Here is a 22,686-nt window from a genome sequence, read left to right as displayed (position 1 = left end):
CCCCCTCTGGCTTCAACCCCTGATGTGAATACCTTAAAATAAATGTATGCTGCTTTAAAGCCAGCATTGACCATAAACTACAGCAGTGGTGCTCAGATGTTGCAATAAGACAACGTCTTGTTTCGCGTTTAGTCAAATTTGATCATAACTAGCCCTTTGAGAGCAACAGTAACGTTCATGTGGCCCTCTGTGAAAATGAGATTGACACCCCTGATTCTAATCTGTCTATCTAGATCATAGATTAGGATTTTACTTGAAATATTTTTTTATCAATTTTTTTTGGTTTTCCTTCCTTTTCTTGCTGTGACTAAACAAGTACCACATTGTTAAAGTTCTAAAGAGAATATGAGCATGATATGATTTCACTTTTAAACAGATTCAGGGCAGYAAAATGGAAATTGAGTTGAAATGAGACCCATTCTTGGCAGAATAAATCAAATTCCTTTGCAAGCAGAATGCCATCAGACTGAAGAGTTTTTTTTCTTTTCATTTCAAGTTCAAAACTCCTACAAAGTCTAGTCTTTATCCAGTTGCTTGACAAATTTCTTCCTGAAGCACAGTCTGTACTAATTCATGGACTTCACCATCAATACTGATTATTAAGACAAGGTTAAATTGATTGCACACTGAACGCTATGGATAGACTGAAGTATTCAAAGTAGTATAATAAAAATCGATTTTTTTGTTGAATTTTTCAACACTAAGCACCACAAACAACAATTCCCCACTAYTTTGTTAAAATTAAGGCTTTTAAAATCGTAAGAAATAACACCAATGGATCTACTTGATTATTTTGTAATGTGGAAAAGCTTCTGTAAACATTTTCTCCAGAGTAAAAACCAAACCTCGGTGAAGTGTGGGATGAGTACAACTTTTGATCATACACGTGATTTCTCCAGGAAAGAAAACCGTGTTAAGGAAGGCTATTTTATTGTGCTCATTTTAAGTTTTCAACAAGAAATAAAAGAAAGCCTCTGAGAGATCCAATGGCAGAGCATTTTTTTCCTCTCTTTGAGCTCCCTCTTCTTTTCTCGCTCCTGAGTCATTTGATAGAAGAAATATAACACAAGCTTCCACTGAGGTGTTCCTTGCAGCATGCTCCATTGTCACGGCCGTCTCGTCAATAGTCCCTCAGTTTGTTTCCACTTTCTGAGCACTGCTGTTTCAAAGACAGCTTTTCTTCATCAAGGCTCAAAGAATAGCACTGCTGATTGTGGTCACTGTAGACTGGTTACTTCACCCACCTTCTTGTTGGTGGATTGTTCTGGATGCTACTCTCTGACACAAGACAAATTCAGGCTGATTCTGTTCATGAACAGAATTTAAAAAAAAAGGAAAAAAAAAAGCAAAAGTCATAATTTAATACATCGCTACATTTATATAACCTTTACTCAGAGAATGCTCAAGTGAGGCTTAAGAATCAAGCAACTATAAAATTGCCGTCAGGAAAGTAGTTTTCTTGTTTCTGTTTTAGCTTTAAAATCAACGCTAAAGTTAAAAAGATGAAAGAAAYCAAATGTTTTAAGGCCGTTGTTTAGTTAAAGCCACAATCTGGGGCGTTTAATGCACAACCAAGCACAGCTCAAAGGTTTTCTTACTGAATGGTTGGATCGTTAGAGAAACCGTCATAGCTGCTGCAGACTAAAGAGAAATAATAATAATAATAAAACAACCTTTTTTATCTACACAACAAATGTGCTCTGCAGTGCTACAAACAATGGGGATTTTACTAACCCATGATTATGGCTTTAACCAGGATTTAATGACTTGAGCATTCTGGACTTATTTAAACAGATAACTATATTATTTTACAGTGTTTCAGCACAGCAATGAACATTTTATTGTTTGCCTGCTCTGTTGTTCTGTTGTGTTCAAGGTTGGAGTCAATTCTGTTACATACCAAAAAGCAAAGTGAGAGCAATTTGCTCTGAATGTTTATTCAAACATTCAAATCATAGTCAATAATCTGAATACTACAGGATTTGTTAGCTGCAAAATCTGCTTAATTTAATTTTTCTTGACTCCATCCCTGGTTTACAGTCTTCTTATTTATGAGGAAGCAAAGTTTCTGTAGATTATTCAACAGTATAACACATGGCCATGTCTATTTTTCTCCCAGTGCCTAAATCCTGCAGATATTTTTTATATATTACACACAGCATCTTCTCACCAAACACGTGATACTAATTACACTTTTCACATAAAATTTCATCAATACTTCAACAAAAACAGCTGCAGTGACTGCTTGGTCTTTTGTCACAAGCTGTTTTTTTTTGTTGATTTTAATTTGGTCAATTAATTTAGTAGAAAAGCCAATTATTATTTTATTTATCTCCGGTTCTGAAGCACTTTTAGCAATCTGAATGCTGTTCTCTAAAGAGAAAACAAGTCGAAAACAAAGACCTCTCTGCTCGTACATCAGAAACCAGCTGCAAAACAGAGATAACTTATCAAAGAATACATTCATCTCTTTGTATGAACATGATTGCATGAGTGGGTGTGTGCTAATGTAGTGACTGTGTGATGGTGGGTCCATGCAGCCCCTCCGGCATACATTAGACAATCATGTAACCTCTGTTTACCTGCTCATGAGAGGTAAACATTTGTATTTTATTCTAAAAATATTTAATTTCCCACTAAAATCAGCAAAATGGTTATTTTTTTACTGAACAACAGAATAAAAACTTCCTAGATGAAAAATTAAGAATGTCATTTCATCATTTCACAAAGAACAATCCATAACAGGGATTGTAATGGATTTTGGCAGCTGCATGGTTTCAAGGGTTTGCTGTCTTTTGTTTAATTTCCTCCAATCTGTTCTTGGCAAATCTCTCTCTCTCTCTAGTTTTAACAGTGGCCACTTGACTCAAACCCCTGCGAAAGCACAAGTCTGTTTACAACTCTCAGCACTCGATGGGTATGCAAGAGGTTAATCCTCATATAGAACCCAAAGATGGCGTTGCCTCTACATAGCCTTTCTATCTTCAACACAAGTAGGGTAGATTAAATAACACTTTGCATTATAGCGACACATTACAATAATACTTTCACATTAAATCTCCTTACAAGCCCCTAATTGAGTCTAGTGTAATTAAGCACACACTCAAGTCATCTTGCCTGTGTTGGGGAAACTTCAGTACCTTCTGGACAGCTGGGTGTACAGTAGGGTAACTATCCTTGAGTCAGCTGCCTGCATGCTTTGAAGTCTTCATAACTTTGTAACTCATCTCCTTTGAAATATGAGAGTTTATTAATGTAACAGGTGCAGCGGTCATGCAGGCTAAGTTTTAACAAAGTCTACACTCTTGGTTTTGATGGTACACAGGATTTTCCCTCCAAAAAAAAAATAAAAAAAATAAAAAAAATTCTCTACATGAAGATATAGTATGTTACTTTTTCACCTCTTTACAAAGTTTTCCCAAAGATGTGTCTCTATATGATATATAGCTTCAAGCTGCAAAACAAATTTTGCTGAACATTAAAATGTCTCAGAAACGATTGCGATAAACAATAATATTGTTCTGAGACCTTTATAAACTAATAAAATGAAGCCATCCCCACCCCCACTAATGAAGCTTATGGAAGTTTATGAAATTGTGTAGGCCTATGTAAAAAAATAAAATAAAACTCTTTGGGACTGACCAGAGATCGGAAGAACAACACACAACAGCTGCTTTAGCTGTAAAATCACTTCCCACCTCCTCTATTCTTCCTCTGGCGTCATGAACAAACTGTGGTCTCCCTCATGCTGCTTACAAAATTTACTGTCCTGTACAAAATTTATGTAAATTTATGGACGGAACATGAGCGAAGTTTGTGGAAACAACACACAACAGCTGGTGAAGCTGTAACATTGCTACCCACCTCCTCTATCCAAGCCAGCACAATTCATTCTTTTTGCGTCTTCCTCTCGCTTCGTAAAATAATTGCAGTCGCCCGCGTGCTATTTAAGAAGTTTCCAAAATTTATGTCCTGTAAAAAAATACTCTTGGCTAACCCAAAGTTCATCACAGTTCCTTGACCAAGCCTTGAAGTGTTGGAAAACTACCCTCTAGCTAAACACCTGTTCATGGGGCCCTCGTGTTGCAGAGGTTATGAGATCATGCACCTGGCAACTACCTGACACCAGAGTCCACTCCTCTTTATGCTATAGAAAAGGGGGAGACGCAAAGAAACAAACAAGCGGGCAAATTAAACTTTTCATCCTCTTTTTAAATTTATCTACCTCATTGTAGTTTAGCATGTGATTGATTTATTGCACATCAGGACAGGCCTAGCTGCAATTCATTTAGTCCTCTGTTCTAGGTCATTCTTTGGGCAATGATGAAAAGGCAAGTTTGGTTTGTTCTCCTGACACATTTTTCTAAGCATGTGATAAACCATTTTCTTTGATTATAATGGGATATTTTGACCTTCAAAATACATCACACAAGGAAGCAAAGTTTGCCATCCTACTATTAAACAAAAAGCCCATGATTTTCTGACGCAAGCTGAAAAACATCCATAGCATGGTCCTGGTTATGGTGATGTGTGTGTGGGTTAGGAGTCAATTTACTACCACAGTACTTTGGTCTCAGAAAATGATTTGAGGATAGAAGGGGATCAGTGAGCCAATGATGGTGGATTTTTTTATTTTTTGTGCAAATTGTAGTTCGGTTTGGCAAACTGACATGTACTGATGTGAAGCAGAAGAGGTTAAACACTTGTGATTTATCAAGTTGGCACTATGGCACCACAGTGGAACCAGAGGAGTCCCCCCCCCCCACCAAAAAAATAAATAAAATAAAGAATAGCTAAAATCTTGGGAAGAAAATGAAATGTTCATAAAACACAGTGGAACCTACAGTTTTATCAAAAAGGAAGCTGAGAGTTTTAGCTCGTTCCCTAAAGGTCGTTTTATGATTTTGAACAGTGCAGGTATGCTTCCCTTTTGGGAATTGGACATTCATCAAGATAAGAACTTTTTTTTGTTCAATTTCAAAATCAAAAACGTACCAGTGTAAGCAAGCAGGTAGACACTTAACATGGGACTCCGATTTCTGAAAAGTCTGAAAGATTTCAAAAACCATGTAGTACAAACAAAACAGTCACCTCTGTGGCAAATATAGAACTTTTCTGTCATCTGTACAGCGTTACCCTTTAGGAGGATGAGAAACATGTGTTAGAGGTTTACCAAGAGAAAAGGCCGACTTGTTTTTGGCTCAGAAAAAAGAGAGAGCACATTCCTCTTGTTGAAAAGGACTCAAATGTCTGTTGTAATAATGTTTGTCTTGTCATTTTGTGCACTTCTCAGTCAAGAGGTTCAAAAACAGTGGGGGGAAAAACACGGTCACACAATATAGCCATGCCATAGTCAAGTAATAAAACTATAATGATCATAGGAATAAGAAGAAGACCAGTAATGAGAATAATAATAATGAATTATATTAACATAATATACTTTTTAAATTCTGTATTTAAAAACAKTGGTGAGAATTAGTTAGTACACAGTAGGGCTCTACTACCCCCTCGGTTGATTTGGCACATTATATTCACTCTCCGGTAAGAGCTACCTACGTAATCTCAGCACAGTTAGATATTACTGTTGTCTGGCGACCCATCCAGAATGAGTTGTTTTGATGTTTTTAGTCTCAGACATAGCAGAAATGTTTTTTCAAATGTCTGCTCATCTGCCTGCACCACGGATGGTGGAACGAGGAAAAACCTCCCCAGCAAAGCAATTCTTGATCAGTCCCTGTTTTGAGGATTGCTGTGTTTGGGAAGGTTCACCTACAGCAGCCATGTTTGATGACGTATCTGCTTTCAGGATGGGTTTTCCAACAACATTTAAGGTTTCTATTCTTTATATTGATTCTATTTCTATTCAATCAAAACTTACAAATAGCTACATAAGTCTGAGCTATAATTTCCATTACATTACAAAAAAGTAACTCAGTCTCAATTATGTATTTTTTTTAACTCTGTGTAATATAATTGTTTGGTCCTCATCCATATTCTGGGAGGAAAAAGGCTTAGTTTGTGTAAAGTGTGTGTTTGTGTGTAAACATGTATGTGCAATGTGGTCCAGTGGGTCTTGTGTGCGATTGTGCATATTTACAGGTCTTTAATAAAAATGTCTTTGTAGCTGTGTCAGTATGTAATGAATCTAGTGTTGCTGTTCCATGTTCAAGGTATTTGGGGTCTTCAAATATGTATTTAAGCTTTCTGCTGGGCAGACACACCCTTCCAGTAGTCAAGTATGTCATGAAGATCTTCATCCTTGGCAAACTGAACTTTTCGTCTCAATGCGTGTCCAGCCGCCACATACCCTTCATCCTCCAAGGAGGCCTGCCGGTGCCTCTTACGGTGCAGTTTGAACCTCTCCCAGAGTCCGAGGGTAGGGGTGCAGAGGAGCCCCTCCTCCTCCTCGTCTTCCTCAGGACTGGAGCAGTAGCTGAGGTTGTGGTACTGGGGCGAGAGCGGGTAATGTGGTGAAAGTTGGGAGTAGGCTAGCTCGCGCTGCTTAGCCTGTCTGCTGAGAGTGAGGGGATCCAACACAGAGGGTTTCCGGGCCCCTGGGTGGTGATGGAGCTCCTGCAGGATCTGCGGGTGGTGCTGCAGCTCCTGGAGGTGCTGCTGGGAGCCGGGATAAGAGTGGCGGTGTTCGTTGTACTGGCGTATTCGCTGGGCTTCAGCTCGTAAGATGGCTGCAGCAGGGTTAGCAGTACGAATGGCCTCTCTTTCACCACCACCTCCTCTTTCCCCAGGTGAGGTTCTCTCGATGTACCGGGACTCCGAGGAGTGGTACCCTCCCTCTGAACGGAAGGAGCGAGGGCTCCGGGCAGAGCCAGGAGAAGAGGAGGTGCTTGGCCTTTTGGAAGTTGGAGGCGCTTCCATACTATGGTGTCGTTGCAGCGTGTGATGGTAATTCCTCCCCCTTTCTTCTCTCCCTCCTCGTCCTCCTTTATACACCGGGGAAAGGAACTCGCCTCCTCTTTCTCCTTGCTCAGATAGAAGTACAAGCTGTGGCTCTTCATTTGAAACAGCTCCTCCACCCGCAGAGGGAGATTTGATTCCTTGTTGAAAGGACGTGGACTCAGACTTGAGAGCGTCTATACAGTTGTTAATTATCTGGTTAACTTTATCAACTTCTTTAGCGATGGTGGAGATCTCTGCCACTGAGCCCTGTGGGTTGGCTTGTGGTGACATCTCCCTCTCTCTCTCCCGTTCTCTTTCCTTTTCAATGCCAGAGCCTCTAACCTCCATGTAGTTAAGTTTGGCAGACTTGTGCCCTGGTGTTTCTATCACTTCCTGCAGCTTGTATGGATCTATCTCACCGCCCTGGGGCAGGTAGGGCATTCTGGGCAGGCTGTCCCCTGYAGCAAGCTTTTGTGAAACAGATCCCCCACTTCCTCCTTCTATATCTCCCTCTCCACCATATTTGAGCTCTATCAGAGTCCTCTGGATCCTGTTCATCTTTCTCTCCTTCTCTTCCATGATCCTCTTTTTCCTCAGGCAGTGAACGACAAGGCCAAGGAAGAGCAGCATGCCAAACAGACATCCTAAAATAGTCATGATGTAGTGGGTGGCGGACGACTGATTGGGCGCCTTCTCTACCCCCGCTTTGCCGCGAGTCGGGATGGTGAGGCAGGTGTGGTTGAAGCGCAGGGAGTTTCGTATGGAAGCCACACAGAATGTGTAGTTAGTGTTTGGTTTTAGGTTCTTCAGTTCAATGTCTTCTTTTTCCTTCTTGAGATTTTGAATGTCTGTAAAGAAGCTGTTGTTATAAAGCATTAGGATGTACATTTTTTTGTATGGGTAAGGAATCTGAACGGTTAACACATAGAGTGAAGGTGAAATCTGTTTTACGGTCATGACTGGCTTGGCATCGGGGAAAATGGAGCTTGAGCTTATGATCTCATCAGGAGGGGTCCCAGAAGCACAGTCATCCAATCCACAGGGAGAGACAAAGTCTGGCATTTGGGGGGTAGGGTCGATCACGTAAAAAGGTGTCACGCTACTGCCGTCGTCTACACATGCAGTGTTGAGTGCATACAGAGCGTTGCGCGGTGTGGACATGAGTGGATTCTGGCTCATTAAGTTGTATCCAGATAAACCTTTAGGGGTGTCACACACCATCCTCTCACTGGTCCTGTTGGGGAAAGCTGAAAGCCAGCGCAGGAAACCCAGGAGCTCACAAGAACAGCTGAAAGGGTTGGTGTAAAGTTCACAGGTGGTCAACTTGGAGAGCCCAGAGAACAAATTCCCATCCAGAACCTGGATCCTAAAGTTGGGCACAGAGAATGAGAATTTTAGGTAGAAAATACACCTTTTTAGGTCACACATGGTTTAAAAAAATCTGATTTGGGTAATTTCTGCCTGCAATCAATGGTCGATATGATGTAGATGGCAACAGGTGATTTTAGAAAGATGACACCAGTGCTTACAACTCTTCAGTTTCTTCACTTTTTTTGTTTAGATACGACGTGCCTACAAGAGACATTTTATACTTTTTTTTTCAATTTACCATCATATAACAATTTGCAAATATAAGGACTCTTGCTATTTTTGATCTAGAAATGAGTACAATTAAATATTTATAATCTTTTAAGTCTAAAAAGTTAAACCACTGAGCACTGTAGCTCAGTGGTTAGCACTGATGTCTCACAGCAAGAAGGTCCTGGATTTGATCCCCAGGTTGGACCTGGGGTCTTTCTGTCCGGAGATCATATGTTCTTCTTGTGCATGCGTGGGTTTTCTCCAGGCACTCTAGTTTCTCCCACGGCACAAAAATATGTAAAATGTTGCATTCAGGCCCAGGCCACCCTTGCAAAAGAGATCTGTGATCTCAATGGGATTTGCCTGGTTAGATAACAGTAAATAAATTAAAGTACATTTGAATCAGGATTGTTTCCATTAGTTTTTTTTTCTTCTTTTTTTCCAAAACTGATAGTAGAAACCAAAATAAACAGTAATTAATTTCCTTATCATTAAGGAAAGCAGTAGCTTTCTTTATCTACATAATAATTTAACATTCTTTACATGTTCACATATGAAAAAAACTAGCATTAAACACTTCAAGTCACATTAGCAGTGTTAATAGTAATAATTTAAAAAGGTCACAGATTAAAGGCACAGTGTGTAGGATTTGTTGTTTTCAGTGACATCTAGTGGTTGAGTGGTTGAATCATCCTCCCTGGTCCTCCCCCCACCCCCACCCCCCGCTTCCAAATGCAAAGGAGTTGCCACGGTGTCTCTCAGGTGTCAAAAACCTTTGATAATTCCAAACGCGATGTCTACCAGCAGCTTCAGGGCTAGTGATGTTTCAAGTGGTAAGATTATGAGCTTTAATAAGTAAAAATATACCAGCTATGTTTACATGCACAAAATGTTTTTATCGGATTGAAATGTATTCAGATTAAATAATCCGAATGTACAGTTTACATGGACACAATCCGACCATGAAAATTGTTTACATGCACCGGAGTTTTATTCAGAATAAAAGTCCGGACATGCGCAGTGTTGCAAACTTTCAGCTCTACTTCCGTGTTACAAACGTAAACAAAGCTCCTCTGTGCGCTTAGGACTGACCTGTGTCAGCTTTTAATAACTGTAGAGACGCCGTTACTCCTCGGTTGAGCTGCAGCCTGCAGATGAAGCAATACGTGCTTTTTGTTTTTATTTCTTGCAAAGCAACGTCTCTGCTGTTTGCCTCCTTTTTTATCTGTTAAGAGAGCGAGGAGGAAAAGTTCTGCACGGTGCAGCGCAGCTGGAGCGCTGCTGTCCCACCAGGTGAATGAAAGTCAGCAGACATGCACACAGGTCAGTTTTCTACAGTCAGAATAAGATGATCCGATTAAGTGTTTACATGAACCTCATTCCGATTATCAATCGGCATAACCCACCYTTTTCATTCGGATTAAAAATTCATTCGGATCGAGCTCAATCGGAGCAGAATAATCGGAACGGGCTGTTTACATGACGCTGTTTACATGACGCTGTTTTATTCCGAACGGCTGTTTAATCCGATTACTTTTGTCCATRTAAACGTAGAGACAACAAATATTACATTTATAATATTACAACTAAAACCGTTTTTGACACCGCCACCGCAGTTTGTCCTTCATGAGCCTTCGTAGACAAGATGGCGGTGCAAGATGGTGGCTGCCTGTGTGGCGACCCGCGACCATGGAGATATAAACAGCTTTTTATAAGGTAAAAATAATAAAACAAGGTCTTTGTCGGCAATGATTAGACATGTTTTTTATTATTGTCATTAGTGATTATCTCAATTTCGGCTAAAAGAATTGACTAAATCCTACACACTGTTCCTTTAAAAATGTAAAAGTATTTTGTATTTAATGACATATTTTAGCCTTGGTTTTATTTACTTTGTGCCTAACATAATTTGGTTTGTTAAAAATTAAACCTTCATTCAGCACAGCTACAGCACGTTTTCCTGATGCTCTCACACAGATGTGGGTTCAGACAGTACCTGTTCATGGACAGGTCTATGTTCTCTAGGTTGGGACACTCCCAGAAGGCGTTGGGTGAAACAGTCTCAATGAGGTTGGCTTGCAGGTAGAGATACTGCAGCTTGCCCAGGCCTCGCAGCATCCCCTCTGTCAGGTTCCTCAATTTGTTAAAGCCCATCTGGAGAACCTGGGGAGACAAAGACAAGTGGGATTATCCTAATCTCTGAAGAGTCATTCTGTGCCAGGACGCTGCTCACTACAAGATGGAAACAAACAGAACAAGCGGCTGACGCTTCAGTATAGCTAGTTTTTCACATGGTGATCTAAGCCGCAACGCTGCGCCGTGTTTACTCAGATCTTTCTTGTTCACGTTTTACCTCCTGGCATCGCTCCGGCAGCTCGGGTAGACGTGTAAGCATGACAGCTCATTATGACTCGGTATGGTGAAACTCTGCCTGGATATTTCTGGAAGTCATTCTGCTTTTATTTACATAATAAAAGAAGAATGGAGGCACTGAATCATTGTTTTAAATTATTATTTTAAATCTTTTATTTAAAACGGTTCTTAAAAAAATTGGCACCTTGCAATTATTTTTGTCTTGTCTTTAAAAATATTTCCCCCCTTTTTTTAATATGTGCTTTGTTAAAATAGAAGCTTTTTTACCCACTGTGTTGCATCAGCTGCTCTGTTATGAACACCCTGCAAGCATTTGAAAACTGATCAAACAAACTGCACTACATTTTCTTTTTCTCTGTTCTTGCTTGAAAAGTGATTTTATTAGTTTATTCAATTGGTTCATAAGATATTTTTCTAACAGACTAATAACTTTTGATGACGCTTACCTGCAGGTTGAACTGTGCCGAGAACGCTCCATCTTCCACGTAGCTGATATCGTTCTTGGTAAGGTTCAGATAGGTGAGGTTTCCGAAGCGACTCAGCGATGAGTAATGGACGGACCGTATCTTGTTCTCGTTCAGCCGTAGATCAATTATAGTGCTGTGGAAAGACGTGTAAGGTCTGTAGATGTTTGACTGAAGCTACTTTTTCTTTTTGTTTGTTTTCTTACCTGTTCATATGGGTGGGGATGGCCTCAAAGGGGGGCTGGTTCATGCTGCAGATAGCCAGCCACACAAAGCCTTTCTCCCCTTCGATAAGCCAACAGTCAGCTGTTACCATTGGCAAACGCAGCACTGACAGCAGGACGAGCCAACACAGGAAGGAGCTGGCCGTGGATAAGATCCCTGATGAAGAACCTCCAGCCGTCTTACGCCTCAGCCGCCCTGTACTCTGAGCCATTTGGGATGTTGCTGCAATATCCATTGGAGAGAGCCAGCCAAAGATTTTCRCTTATTCAGTCTTCATCGGTGCTCGCTGCTTGAGCCATTGGAAATGGAACAAGAACTTGTTTTACCTCGTAACGTTTTAAGGAACAGTTGCTCTGACTGTTTTTACATACAACATGAGTGAGTTTCACTTTCTCAGCTGTGTTAAAATGAAGAAATCGGAGAAAACCGAAGGAGGAGTGGTAGCAGGATTGGGATATGGCACTTGACTGGCAGTATGTGTCTCAACCTTAACAACATTAATAGATTAATTTTGGGTCACATTGTATATTTCATGTATAAATTGGCAATTTGAATTTGTCCTGGCGCCAGATTGGTGATCGTGTCTTCTGTGGCCATCCGTTTCCTTGATTTGACAAGCAGCTCTTCTCATTCTTCCTCGCTGCTTGTTGCTCCGTACCTAACGTGAGAACGTGTCCCTGGTGGGAGAGAAGAACAGAGACAAGAGAAGAGGGTTAGAAACAGGATCTCTAATGAAACACAGAGGTTTGTTTGTGAGATACAACAAACCTCACCCTGTTAACATGATGAGACGGAGGAAGTTATTCCCTCTCGCCAAGACGTCTCATGTGGCAAACACACACATTTATTTACGCACACACACTTATTTTTTCTGCTCTGAAGACATTATCTAACCATTACGGTTAGTGTGAACACTGGTGCTGATACACAGCAAGCACCTGCAGATTTCAGAAGCTTATTTTTGCTGTAAATTCACACATTTTCTTGCAGCTCCCTCAGCCTCAGGGCCTTGTTAGGGCTGGGCTAAGAATGGCCATGGCTCTAAATCTGTATCTAATTAGTTTATATGCCCTAAATAAAACACTTCCTTAAAACAAATTTATAAGATGGGAGACTTGCTGCAAGTCTCCTTCAGTAAAAAGTGAGGGAAAATACGGATGTGATCCTCACATGAGGAGGCAGCAACTCTGTGAGACAAAGAGGATGCTGGGAAGAGAAAATGATGCAACTCTGCCTGCTTGAGGAATTTGGGAGAATAAAGGCTGCTGTTTTGAAAAGCCTCCTTCTCAGCTTTAAAAGTAACAAACAGGAAGTGACGTTTGTAGTGATGAAGAGAAGAAAAAGTGATGCTGGAAAGAAATTGGCCATTGTTCTCTACGTATTGACTACAGTTGAATAGCGAGGCAGAGAGGTTCCAATGTGCCACCTCCGATCTGACACGGAGGACAGATATAATCGATAGTTTTTGAGAACGGGACAAAGCTGTTTTGAACTATTTTATCCTTTCAGTCTACTAGCCTCTGTCTCTCAGTTCTGGCTGTCAATGAAATGAGGTTTTCCACCTAAAACATTTAACAAGTTTCTCACATTTCCTGAAAGTCTGCAGCATACTGAGCAGGACACACAGGAGCACAGTGATGTAAGAGTCAGTCAGTGTCAGAGTGGGCTTCTGTCAGGTTTTACTTTGTATTGTCTCAGGCCTGGAACATTCAGACCTTTTGAGGATATATCAGAAAGGCAATGAACAATAAATAACTCACTGTTGATGAAATTTGGAGAACAAAACTTCAAATCCAACTTTAAACCAGCTTGTAAAGATAAGTAGGTCTAAGCCCAAAGTGGCTGCTGTTTAACTCAATCCTCATAAATATCATACTAGTTCATCCAAACACAGATTTAAACCTTTACGCGTACAGTGAGGTTTGCACTGGGTGCTTATTCCAGCAGAAATACAGTGATATTCTTGTGTGAAGTGCCCCAGGCTGCCCTGTAGAGGCTACTCAGCTGCTGCTGATGCTATTTGTCCTTGTAAATAACCAGAAAATTCGGAATCAATAACGGTCTAATGCCAAATTGACAGAAATGTTAAGATGCATTAAATAGTGTTTACGTGAACTGCTATTGAATCTTTGAGTTTAGAGGTGTTTAAAGACAGCAACAATCCACTTTGCTCCTGGCCACAATCAAACTGTCACAGCCGTTTCAGATGTTATCAGTCCATTAAATGGATGTTATTAGTGGTTATCAGTCCCATAGAATGGCTTCAGACTGTCCAGACAGTGCTCTCTAGTGGGTTACCAGTGCCATATACGTTGGAATGCAACAATCTGCTACTGCCGGAGTCAGGTCTTCTTTATCGTAGCCCACATCATTTTCTCTAAAATTAACCTTAGTGGCTTTATGCCTCATATGAACCAGATTGCATAAAAATCCTTAGTGGCTTTATGCCTCATACTAACCAGCTGACAGTCTGAAGCCATTCTATGGGACTGACAACGGCTATTAACGTACATTTAATGAATGATAACATCCGAAGCGGGTGACTGTCAGCTGATCTGTCAGATCTGAATTAAATCAGTTTTTCTCCAAACTGAAGTCATTCATAGAGCCAGCTACAGAAGATAAGATATTAACTGTTCCTAACCTTTTAGTAATGCTTTTATTTAATTTAGAAATGATAAAACAGATTTTTAAAAGTGTTTTATTGCTTTTGTAAAGAAAAATCAATGTTCTGTTGAACCGAAATACTTTAATGGTGTAACTTTTTGAAATCTAGCAAAGGTAATTAAATTTGGGGTATTTTTTTGTTGAACAGTTGAAATGAACTGATATTTTTTGTAGCTGGGAAAAAAACACATCAAACATGGAATTTAGATTAAGAAAAAAAAAGTAAAACGTTCATCAAATCAAAAAGATCTCAGAAGACTATAAAACTGTTAGATAAGACTTTTTTTTCCCAGCTGTAATTTTTCAGGAAGGGTTTCATAATTCTTGAAGCCTTGAAGCTTCAGTTTGAGCCCTCTACATCAACATCACAGATGAACACTGGCATCTTTAAGTGTTTGTGGGGGTGGAAGGCCTTCCCACCCAGTCAGCACAATCTATAATTGATGGTGAGACTTCCTCCCACAAAGCACCCAGTTCAGTCACCAAACAGAGYGCAGGAACTGTTGCCAGCTACGTGCAGGCTTCACACCGGCACAGGAAATGTCCATTTTGCTGACCGAGGGGTTGAGCTCGGGTAAACCAACTGTTGAGGGTAAAACCACAGGGTGCAGTCAGGAAGCGGAGCTGGGAACGGTCCAGACGGCAGATTCCTCGCTGACCCCTCTTTGCACTGAGCTAAGTGAAGTCAGCTGAAGGGCCAGATGATGGGATGAGAGTGCAGGCCAGCAGAGAGCGAGATAGGCTTGCACTCGCCCCCTTTTTAAAGTAAATACACATGTAGCAGCTAACATGATACATGCAGAAGGAACTGTTAAGAGGCTGTCGACCTCTTTTCCATTTTGCATCATTCATCGGCCTCCTTACCTCACTCCAAGCTCGCTGTGTGTTTTCACACAGGGGGGCAAAGCCTCAGCTGGAGAACAACCCCGTGGAATATTCCAGCACTCAGCATCATGACCGGCTCACTCTCCTGTCATGTCACATTAAAAAATTTATACAGTACAAACCGTCATATGGTGAGCGACTTGAGGTGGCTCTAACCTTGTTTTACAGAAAGGATGATTGCTACAGTGTCAGCCTCAGTTATCTTTGCATTTGTTGTGTACTTTTCTTGTTTTTTTCTATAAAATTCTTGGTGACAGCTGTGTGTCACATTTCTGACAAACAGATTCGCTCCTGGAATGAGGTTTTCTGTAGAAAGACATACAGTATTTTGTTAAGGAAAATAATCTGCCTTTCTACAGCACGAAGTCTAAATCGGCTAAAATGGCAGCACAAAAAACAAAGTAGTTGACAATAAAGTAAGATACAAAAGAGTACTTTAAGCTTTCTGAACAACAAAACATCTTCATATCTGAAATTCAGTTCTTCTCCCAGACATTTCTGTGTCATTGGATTATCTAAAAAGCAACAGGAAAAAAAGATTTACATTACAACTTAAAGAGTTCTGAGAAGAGATTTAGAAAGCACAACAAAGAGCTTAAAAAGTACAACAAAAAACGGTGCATTTTGTCAAGGAGGATTATAACTTTTCTTTACTTCTGCCAAAAGATTTACAATTTTCTTACTGTTTGTGGCAGGAATACAAGGACTGCCAGGTTGTCTGCTGTGAGGGAAAATATGATTTTATTTCTGTCCCTAATACTGCAGATTTGTCATGTTAATCTGTCACATGATGCTGGGTCAAACTGCCATTTTTCACTGATCCTACCTGTCCTGACTCTGATGAAGACTGGTGTGTTGATGAGCTGTATAAATCTTTTACACTCATTTTTATTCCAGCAGACATTTTCTGCTGTCAGGCTGTCAAGTGTTTCACTTCAGAAGTTTTTTTTCTTTAATTTTAAGCTGAAAAATTACAGATTTTTTTTGTCTCACTTATTTTGTACACAAGACAACAACACAATGCAGAACACATGAGCTACACTGCAAACATTGTCCATCAAAAGGTCCTGTCACACTAGAAAACGTATGCCAACTTATGAATATTTTGAAGACATCTACTTAGAAGATGGAACTGAGAAAAATCAACAGGACGTTTCATTTCAGTGTGTACATAATGTAATTCAAACAAATTGATTAAATATATAACTTATTAGCAATTTAGACATAAAAATGTTTCATACGTTGTCATAAGTTGTCTAGTGTGACAGGGCCTTAACCAAGTCATACACTCATATATCCAGCCAAAAAGCCTTTTTGGTCTTGTTTTGAGACTGATATTCTAAGCAAGAGAAGAATGTGTGAGATTATTAATCTTGTTAGCCTGGAATTTTTTTTTCTTATTTCATAAAGTCTTACCAAGTGCAATTTCCTTATTGCACTGGCAGATTATTTCACTTTTTCATTTGAGGAAAAAAAAGATGAGTAAGTCCTCTGGACAGGTTTTTTTTTTAATGAAATGTTTTGTCTGTCCTCCAAGAGACTTCTTTAGTCTGAGGAGTTTCTGATGAACTCAAACTTATAAGTTGTGCCTGGTGGACAAACAGGTTTGACAATGACGATCAAAAACTGTTCACATATGAAAGAGGACCCTCAGCCTAACAATAGATCGGTAGTGCACTGAATATCCCTATTGTCCATAGAGGACCATCAGCCTGACGATCATTAGTGTTCTATTTATCCCTATTATGCACAGGGGGCTGAGTCATACTGGAAATAACAACATTGTAAGAGGGGGACAACTAGACCTGGAGGCCTCCACCTCCGTTTAATGGTGGATATTTTCTCGTCACAAAAATGGCTTCTTTTACTCCTCTCTCAAACCAACGTTCCTCTCTATCAAGGATGAGAACATCTTCATCCCCGAAAGGGTGACCGCTGGCCTGTAGATGAGTGTAAACTGCAGAGTCCTGACCCGACAAAGTAGCTCGTCTGTGCTGGCTCATTCTTTTGAACAGTGGCTGTTTTGTTTCCCCAATGTATAACTGGTCGCAGTCCTCCTGGCACTTAATAGCATATACTATATTACTCTGTTTTTGTAGGGAAACTGGATCTTTGGGGTGAACCAATCTTTGTCGTAACGTGTTTTGGGGTTTGAAAGCCACTGGGATGTCATGTTTAGAAAGTAAACATCTCATTTTCTCTGAAACTCCCACACATATGGAATGAAGACTGGTTTGGGTCTGGGTTTAGGGTCTTCATTTTCACCTGGTTAGCTGGAATCCTGTTTGGTTTCTTGCCTGCTTTCAGGAAAGCCCAGTCAGGATAACCACACTGCTCCAGGGCCTGTCGTGTGTGTGATTTCTCTTTCTGCCTGGCTCCTGGGTTTGTAGGGACACTGTCTGCTCTGTGGTACAGAGTCCTGATCACTCCTAACTTGTGTTCCAGTGGGTGGTGGGAGTCAAAACGCAAATATTGGTCTGTATGGGTGGGTTTGCGATACACGCCAGTTTCCATCTGTCCTTCATCTGAGACTGAGACACCACAATCCAGGAACGCCAACCTGCCATTTTTTACATCCTCTCGTGTGAACTTAATATATTCATCCACAGAGTTGATGTGATCAGTGAAATGTTGGACTTCCTGGGCTTTAATTTTAACCCAGGTGTYGTCAACATATCTGAACCAATGGCTTGGTGGCACCCCTGAAAAGGACATCAAGGCTCTCTTTTCCTCCTCCTCCTCCATGTACAGGTTTGCAACAATAGGAGAAACTGGGGAGTTCTCTAAGTGCTAATTTAAAAATAAATAAAAGGATGAAGAGAGGAAGCATAAACATGTCTCAATGGTAAAAAAAGCTGTGTGATGAAGTTGTCAAAATAAAAAAAATCAAGAAGAAGGAAATAGGTAAAAAAAAAAAAACAACAACAACCTGAAACTGAAAATGACTAACTTTTCTTTCCTGCTGCTGCTTGTATTGTGTCCCAGGAGCAGAGCGAGTGATGACGTGATGACGAGGGTGAGACTGCAGCAGTACAAGTGTTAAGTGTTGTTCACACTTAGATCTGTGGCACTCACAAACATACTGTACAATCACTCATTTCACTCCAGCAGTCCTCGCTTTGATGATACAAACTAAAAATGAAACTGTATTTTTTTATTAACTGGCTTTATATAAAAATCATCTTTGTTAGTAAAGTCTKGTTTTCTTGCTGATGCTGCATGTTGAGATGCAAACTTGTTTTTTTCTTTACTCAACAAATGATAAAAAATGAGGTCAAAGGATTTCTTTTGAATCACCGTGCTTCAGCCTCACCAGTTACAGTGAAACACACTCGAGTAGATGTTTCTTTACAAGTCCACAAATAATCCAGGTTCAGTTGCTTTTCCTCAGCTGATCTTACTTCCAGATGGTTTGTTTTCTCTTGTGGGAACATTTCTGATTATGCTCTCATTTGTATTGATATTAAATGAAGGGAAATCAACCAGCAGGTGTTGACTAGGCTGAGATTTATAGATCACAGATGTTTACGGTACACACAGAGGATTCTTGGATCTTTACGATGTTTTTCTATTTCTCCTCTTTTATAAAAGGTGTGCTTGTTGGTGTGTTGGATTCAGGTTGAGGCAGATTGCTGCTCATCCTGGTGTTGAACTAAGTCAAGTCTTTAATGTGTTTGACATTTTATAACTTCTTAAATTTAATTGCAATAAAATTGGATTGAATAGACTTCATGTGAATTTACGAACTGAACCTGTTTGATTTTTGGTTGTGTCCTGACATCAGTTGATAATTGGTGCTACTGTATATACTCAGTTTGAACTGAATTAAAACAAATGAAAAGTAAAATCTAAGATTTTTTTTATCTAGTAAGGATTAAATAGCATCAGAACTAAACTCTGATGTGATAGATCAGGAGGTTCACTGTCAATGCACAAAATGATGTGATCCAGTTTTGTCAAATATGGACCAAAGATAGAAAAAGACCAGAAATATTGTGTTGTTCCAAACCAAATGTTTGGTGAGATAAATCTGGCTGACCGCCAAATCTATTTATACTAGAGCTCTGAACAGCAAAATCTATTATTAATATAATCTGATTTTCCTGAGGTGAAGTTATTTCATTTCTTCAAGAAAACTTACCTCATTTTAATTTATTATTTTGATTTTAAAAATGTGTAATCTTGTCATAACAAACAACTGCAGAACTTCAAACATTGTCTTGAGAATTTTTTTTTTTGTTTTCTATACATAGAGAGATGATCATGACGCAAACATGAGTGGTTCTTATGTTACACTCAGTTTCATCATTCTGTATCGCTGTCCAGACACATGGAAGATGGTGAGGGTAATGTGTTGATCACTGAAGGATTTCTGTAAAAAATTTAGTTTACGCTGGACTGTAAAAAAATTTAAAAAGGGTTGCAAAACATTTGGGTGTTCGGCCAAACACAACCTTCGGCTGCAACTAGAGCAAACAATAAGGATTCAGCATGTGTCAGAGGTACTTCCTGTTTGCTTATTACACATGCTGGTTGTGTTTGGTTGAACACTTTATAGTCCAAGGTTTAAAAAGGATGTTTTGTTTTTTTAATCCCTTTACTGAATAAACATTGAAAAGTTATGCATGTTCCCTGAACAGTTGACTGTTACTGTCCTGATTTCTGATGAAGACAACTTTTGTTTATTTTCTCATTATCGTAAAAAAAAAAACAAGCTTGTCTATACATAGGTGAATAATAACCTACTGCTTTACAAAAACAAAGGTTATCTTTAATTAATGACATGATTAAACTGTTATCATAGAAAATCAAGCTTTATTACAACATTATTGATATAAATAAATCATCTTCAGATAGTGGCATGCAAATAATGTTTTATACGTCTTCCTTTGATATCTAGAGTTTTAAACCCAAATGATGATCAGAATTTGTGCTGCTACAGCAGCAAATAGTGGTAAATGTTGCAGATTGATGGCAAAATGTCAAAAATAAATAAATAAATAAATAAATAAATAAATAAATAAATAAATAAAACTTTTTTAAATGTACAGTAGAAGCAACCTCAGAAATGGGTACATGCGGTCGGTCTTCCTGTTTTCCCTTTTCCCTCCATCACCATTTCTCCTGCTGATGACCTCTCGCAGCTATGCTGTTTTCCCACACTGCTTTTGAATAGTAATGAGAGTACTTGGTTGAGTGTGTGACGCCCCACTACACACTGAAATGTGGAGCCGCAGGAAGCCTGTCGTCGCTTGTGGTAATGACCTCAGTTTACTGTGCACATTTACTGTGCACATATGTGCATAAACGGCCGTGTGTGTTATTAATGTGCTCCTAACTCTGCCTCAGACACAACCRGCTCAGGAGGAAACCAACCTCTAAGAGCTGCTCATCAGTCACACGGAAGGAAATTAAAAGGGACAGTGGTGTGATGGAATGCGATGCACACGCTGATAGAAATGTGTCGGGGGCGACGGGGTCCACGGTGTTCCACAGCTCTATAAAACTCTTAGCTCTACCTGCTTTGGCTGAAGAAATTTGCAAGTTTTACCTGCTGCAGAGAAGGTAAGGAATTATGTAATAATTGCATCTCTCTCTGTGTGTGTACAGTATTTTGTGACATATGAGGACCATTTTAAGACAAAACACCTACATGTGGGGATCACTGAATTAAACAGAGTAATTGTTTGGTTTAAAAGCCGTTGGTGGGATGGAGGTTCGGTTTAGGGCTAAGGTGAATTGAGTTTAGGTTAGGTTTAGGGTCAGGTATGTACCTGTGAGGTTAGTTTTAGGATAAGGGGTCAGGGTTAGGCAGTAGAAATGTAATGGAAGTCAATGGAATGTCCCCAATTGTATAGGTGGACACAGCTAGGCGTGTGTGTGTTTGCAAGATATCTCATGAATCACTGGACATGTTTTAATGAAATTCTTAAAGTAATCACTGGAGTTAATCAGCGGCGGTAATCTACAGCTGATTAACTTTTGAAGTGAACCCCTTTCAAGATGGCTGCCATTGCTAATTGAAAATAACACAAAACAATTATTCCTCATTTCATCTTAAAGAGATACAGGTAAATTTGAATTGGTAGGTGAAAGTCATACCAAATTAAAACTTTGTTATGCAAGGTGGCTGTAGATATGCATTCCTTCAAATAGTGTTRCTTTCATTTTTTTTAATTTTAGCGTCCTCCATAGTTTGTAAGAATTGTTTTAATATTTCAAAGGACAACACTTTGCAGAAGACATTCTGCTCCAATTGCAAAACAACCGCACAGAAAATCTCAAAAATGAAACCAGCATTTCTTGAAGAAGTTTTCTTAACAGTTTTTGCAAACTTGGCATAAGATTATTACAAGTATGTTTGAGGTTTTTTACATTAAAAAAACACCWAAAACTTCTGGTTGTTTTAATGTTGCTTTTGCACATTGTCATACGCAACCTCTTTCGTGTTGTTTGCCAATGCCTTTAGTTCTTTTCAGGATTGCTGCTAAATTATGAATGTATTTACATAACACAGAAATATGGATGCTTGAAGTGAACAGTTTTCCATTTGTAGCTCTCGAGCTCTGACAGAAATCTTCATGAGTTTGTCTTGTAAGTTTGTGCTGAACGAGTTGAAAAATGTAAAAGCCCATTTCTGTGCTGCGGTATGAAACTGTCAGTGGAGCTGTGCAAGATGAATTAATGTGAGTTGTCATTGCTTTGAATAAGTTGGAATTAAGGAGCGTTTTTTAAGTTCATCTTTGCCCAAAGTAATCTCCTCTGTGTCATTTTTGTTCTAAAATAAGTCAAGTGAGGGGCCTTTTTTAAAATTTTAGATCACAAAAGGTAAAAACWGTTTTTTATGTATGTACAGAAACTTGTATTGCACTGTTGTGCCCTGTCGCCAAGGCGAGGGACTTAGAAAAACTCTCTGTCTGTTGGTCCGTCTGTGTGTACATTAAAATTACAGAAAGCTGTAACTTTCACATAGAAAAGCTAAAATACAACAAACTTGGTAAAAGTCATCCCTGTTGYATGCCCGACCATACCATGTGTCATATGAAACATTTAACCATCAWAGTTCCATCCCCTCACAACAGGAAGTGAGTGGCGTGGCCTAATTAGACATCACACTGGTGACATACATTTGTCTCTAAAATCCACATGTTTCAGCCAGTCTGCATGCAATTTGCTGTGGCCGATGCTAATCCACCCCACTAAAGGAGCAGTCCAATGTTTGGGTGGGCGCGGCCTAATTCCTCCACAGCACCTCATCCGTTGCTCCGTCCGTCTGTTCATAAAATGAGATTACTTTAAAAAATGAAGGCCTGTGATGATTCCAACAAAACTGCTAACAGTTGCTCACTACTGAATGGCGACAGGAACATCAGCGATGGAGTTCTACCTTGATTTAAACTACAGATTTGAAGGATTCCCATGAGGGACGGATATGTCCGACTGTGTGAAAAATTATTCATTTCCGTGAGTCTTGGGACACTCTTTAAACCGTACACATTCTGTTCTGGGAAGCACAGAAGCATTTGTCCCCTCAGTGTGTTTGCACCCCACCCCCCAACATACACACACACACACACACACACACACACACACA

At 39.7% G+C, this 22,686-nt stretch overlaps 1 protein-coding gene across 2 annotated transcripts in view; it reads right to left on the bottom strand.

Moving 5' to 3' along the window:
* Window positions 1–913: 913 nt before the first annotated feature.
* Window positions 914–22,686, bottom strand: part of LOC106533774 (protein ELFN1) — a 44,528-nt gene continuing 22,755 nt past the window's right edge. For both annotated transcript variants that reach the window (XM_014030207.1, XM_014030208.1), the window contains 4 exons: window positions 11,522–12,217; window positions 11,298–11,451; window positions 10,475–10,641; window positions 914–8,263 (listed from right to left, as the gene is read on the bottom strand). In XM_014030207.1, coding sequence (XP_013885661.1) covers window positions 6,196–8,263; window positions 10,475–10,641; window positions 11,298–11,451; window positions 11,522–11,775 — 2,643 coding nt within the window. In that variant the 5' untranslated portion in view covers window positions 11,776–12,217 and the 3' untranslated portion in view covers window positions 914–6,195. The remainder of the gene's footprint in view (window positions 8,264–10,474; window positions 10,642–11,297; window positions 11,452–11,521; window positions 12,218–22,686) is intronic.

Source organism: Austrofundulus limnaeus, unplaced genomic scaffold (genome assembly GCF_001266775.1).
Source record: "Austrofundulus limnaeus strain Quisiro unplaced genomic scaffold, Austrofundulus_limnaeus-1.0 Scaffold1016, whole genome shotgun sequence".
Classification (NCBI taxonomy): Eukaryota; Metazoa; Chordata; class Actinopteri; order Cyprinodontiformes; family Rivulidae; genus Austrofundulus; species Austrofundulus limnaeus.
This window is presented reverse-complemented; position numbering and strand designations above follow the sequence as displayed.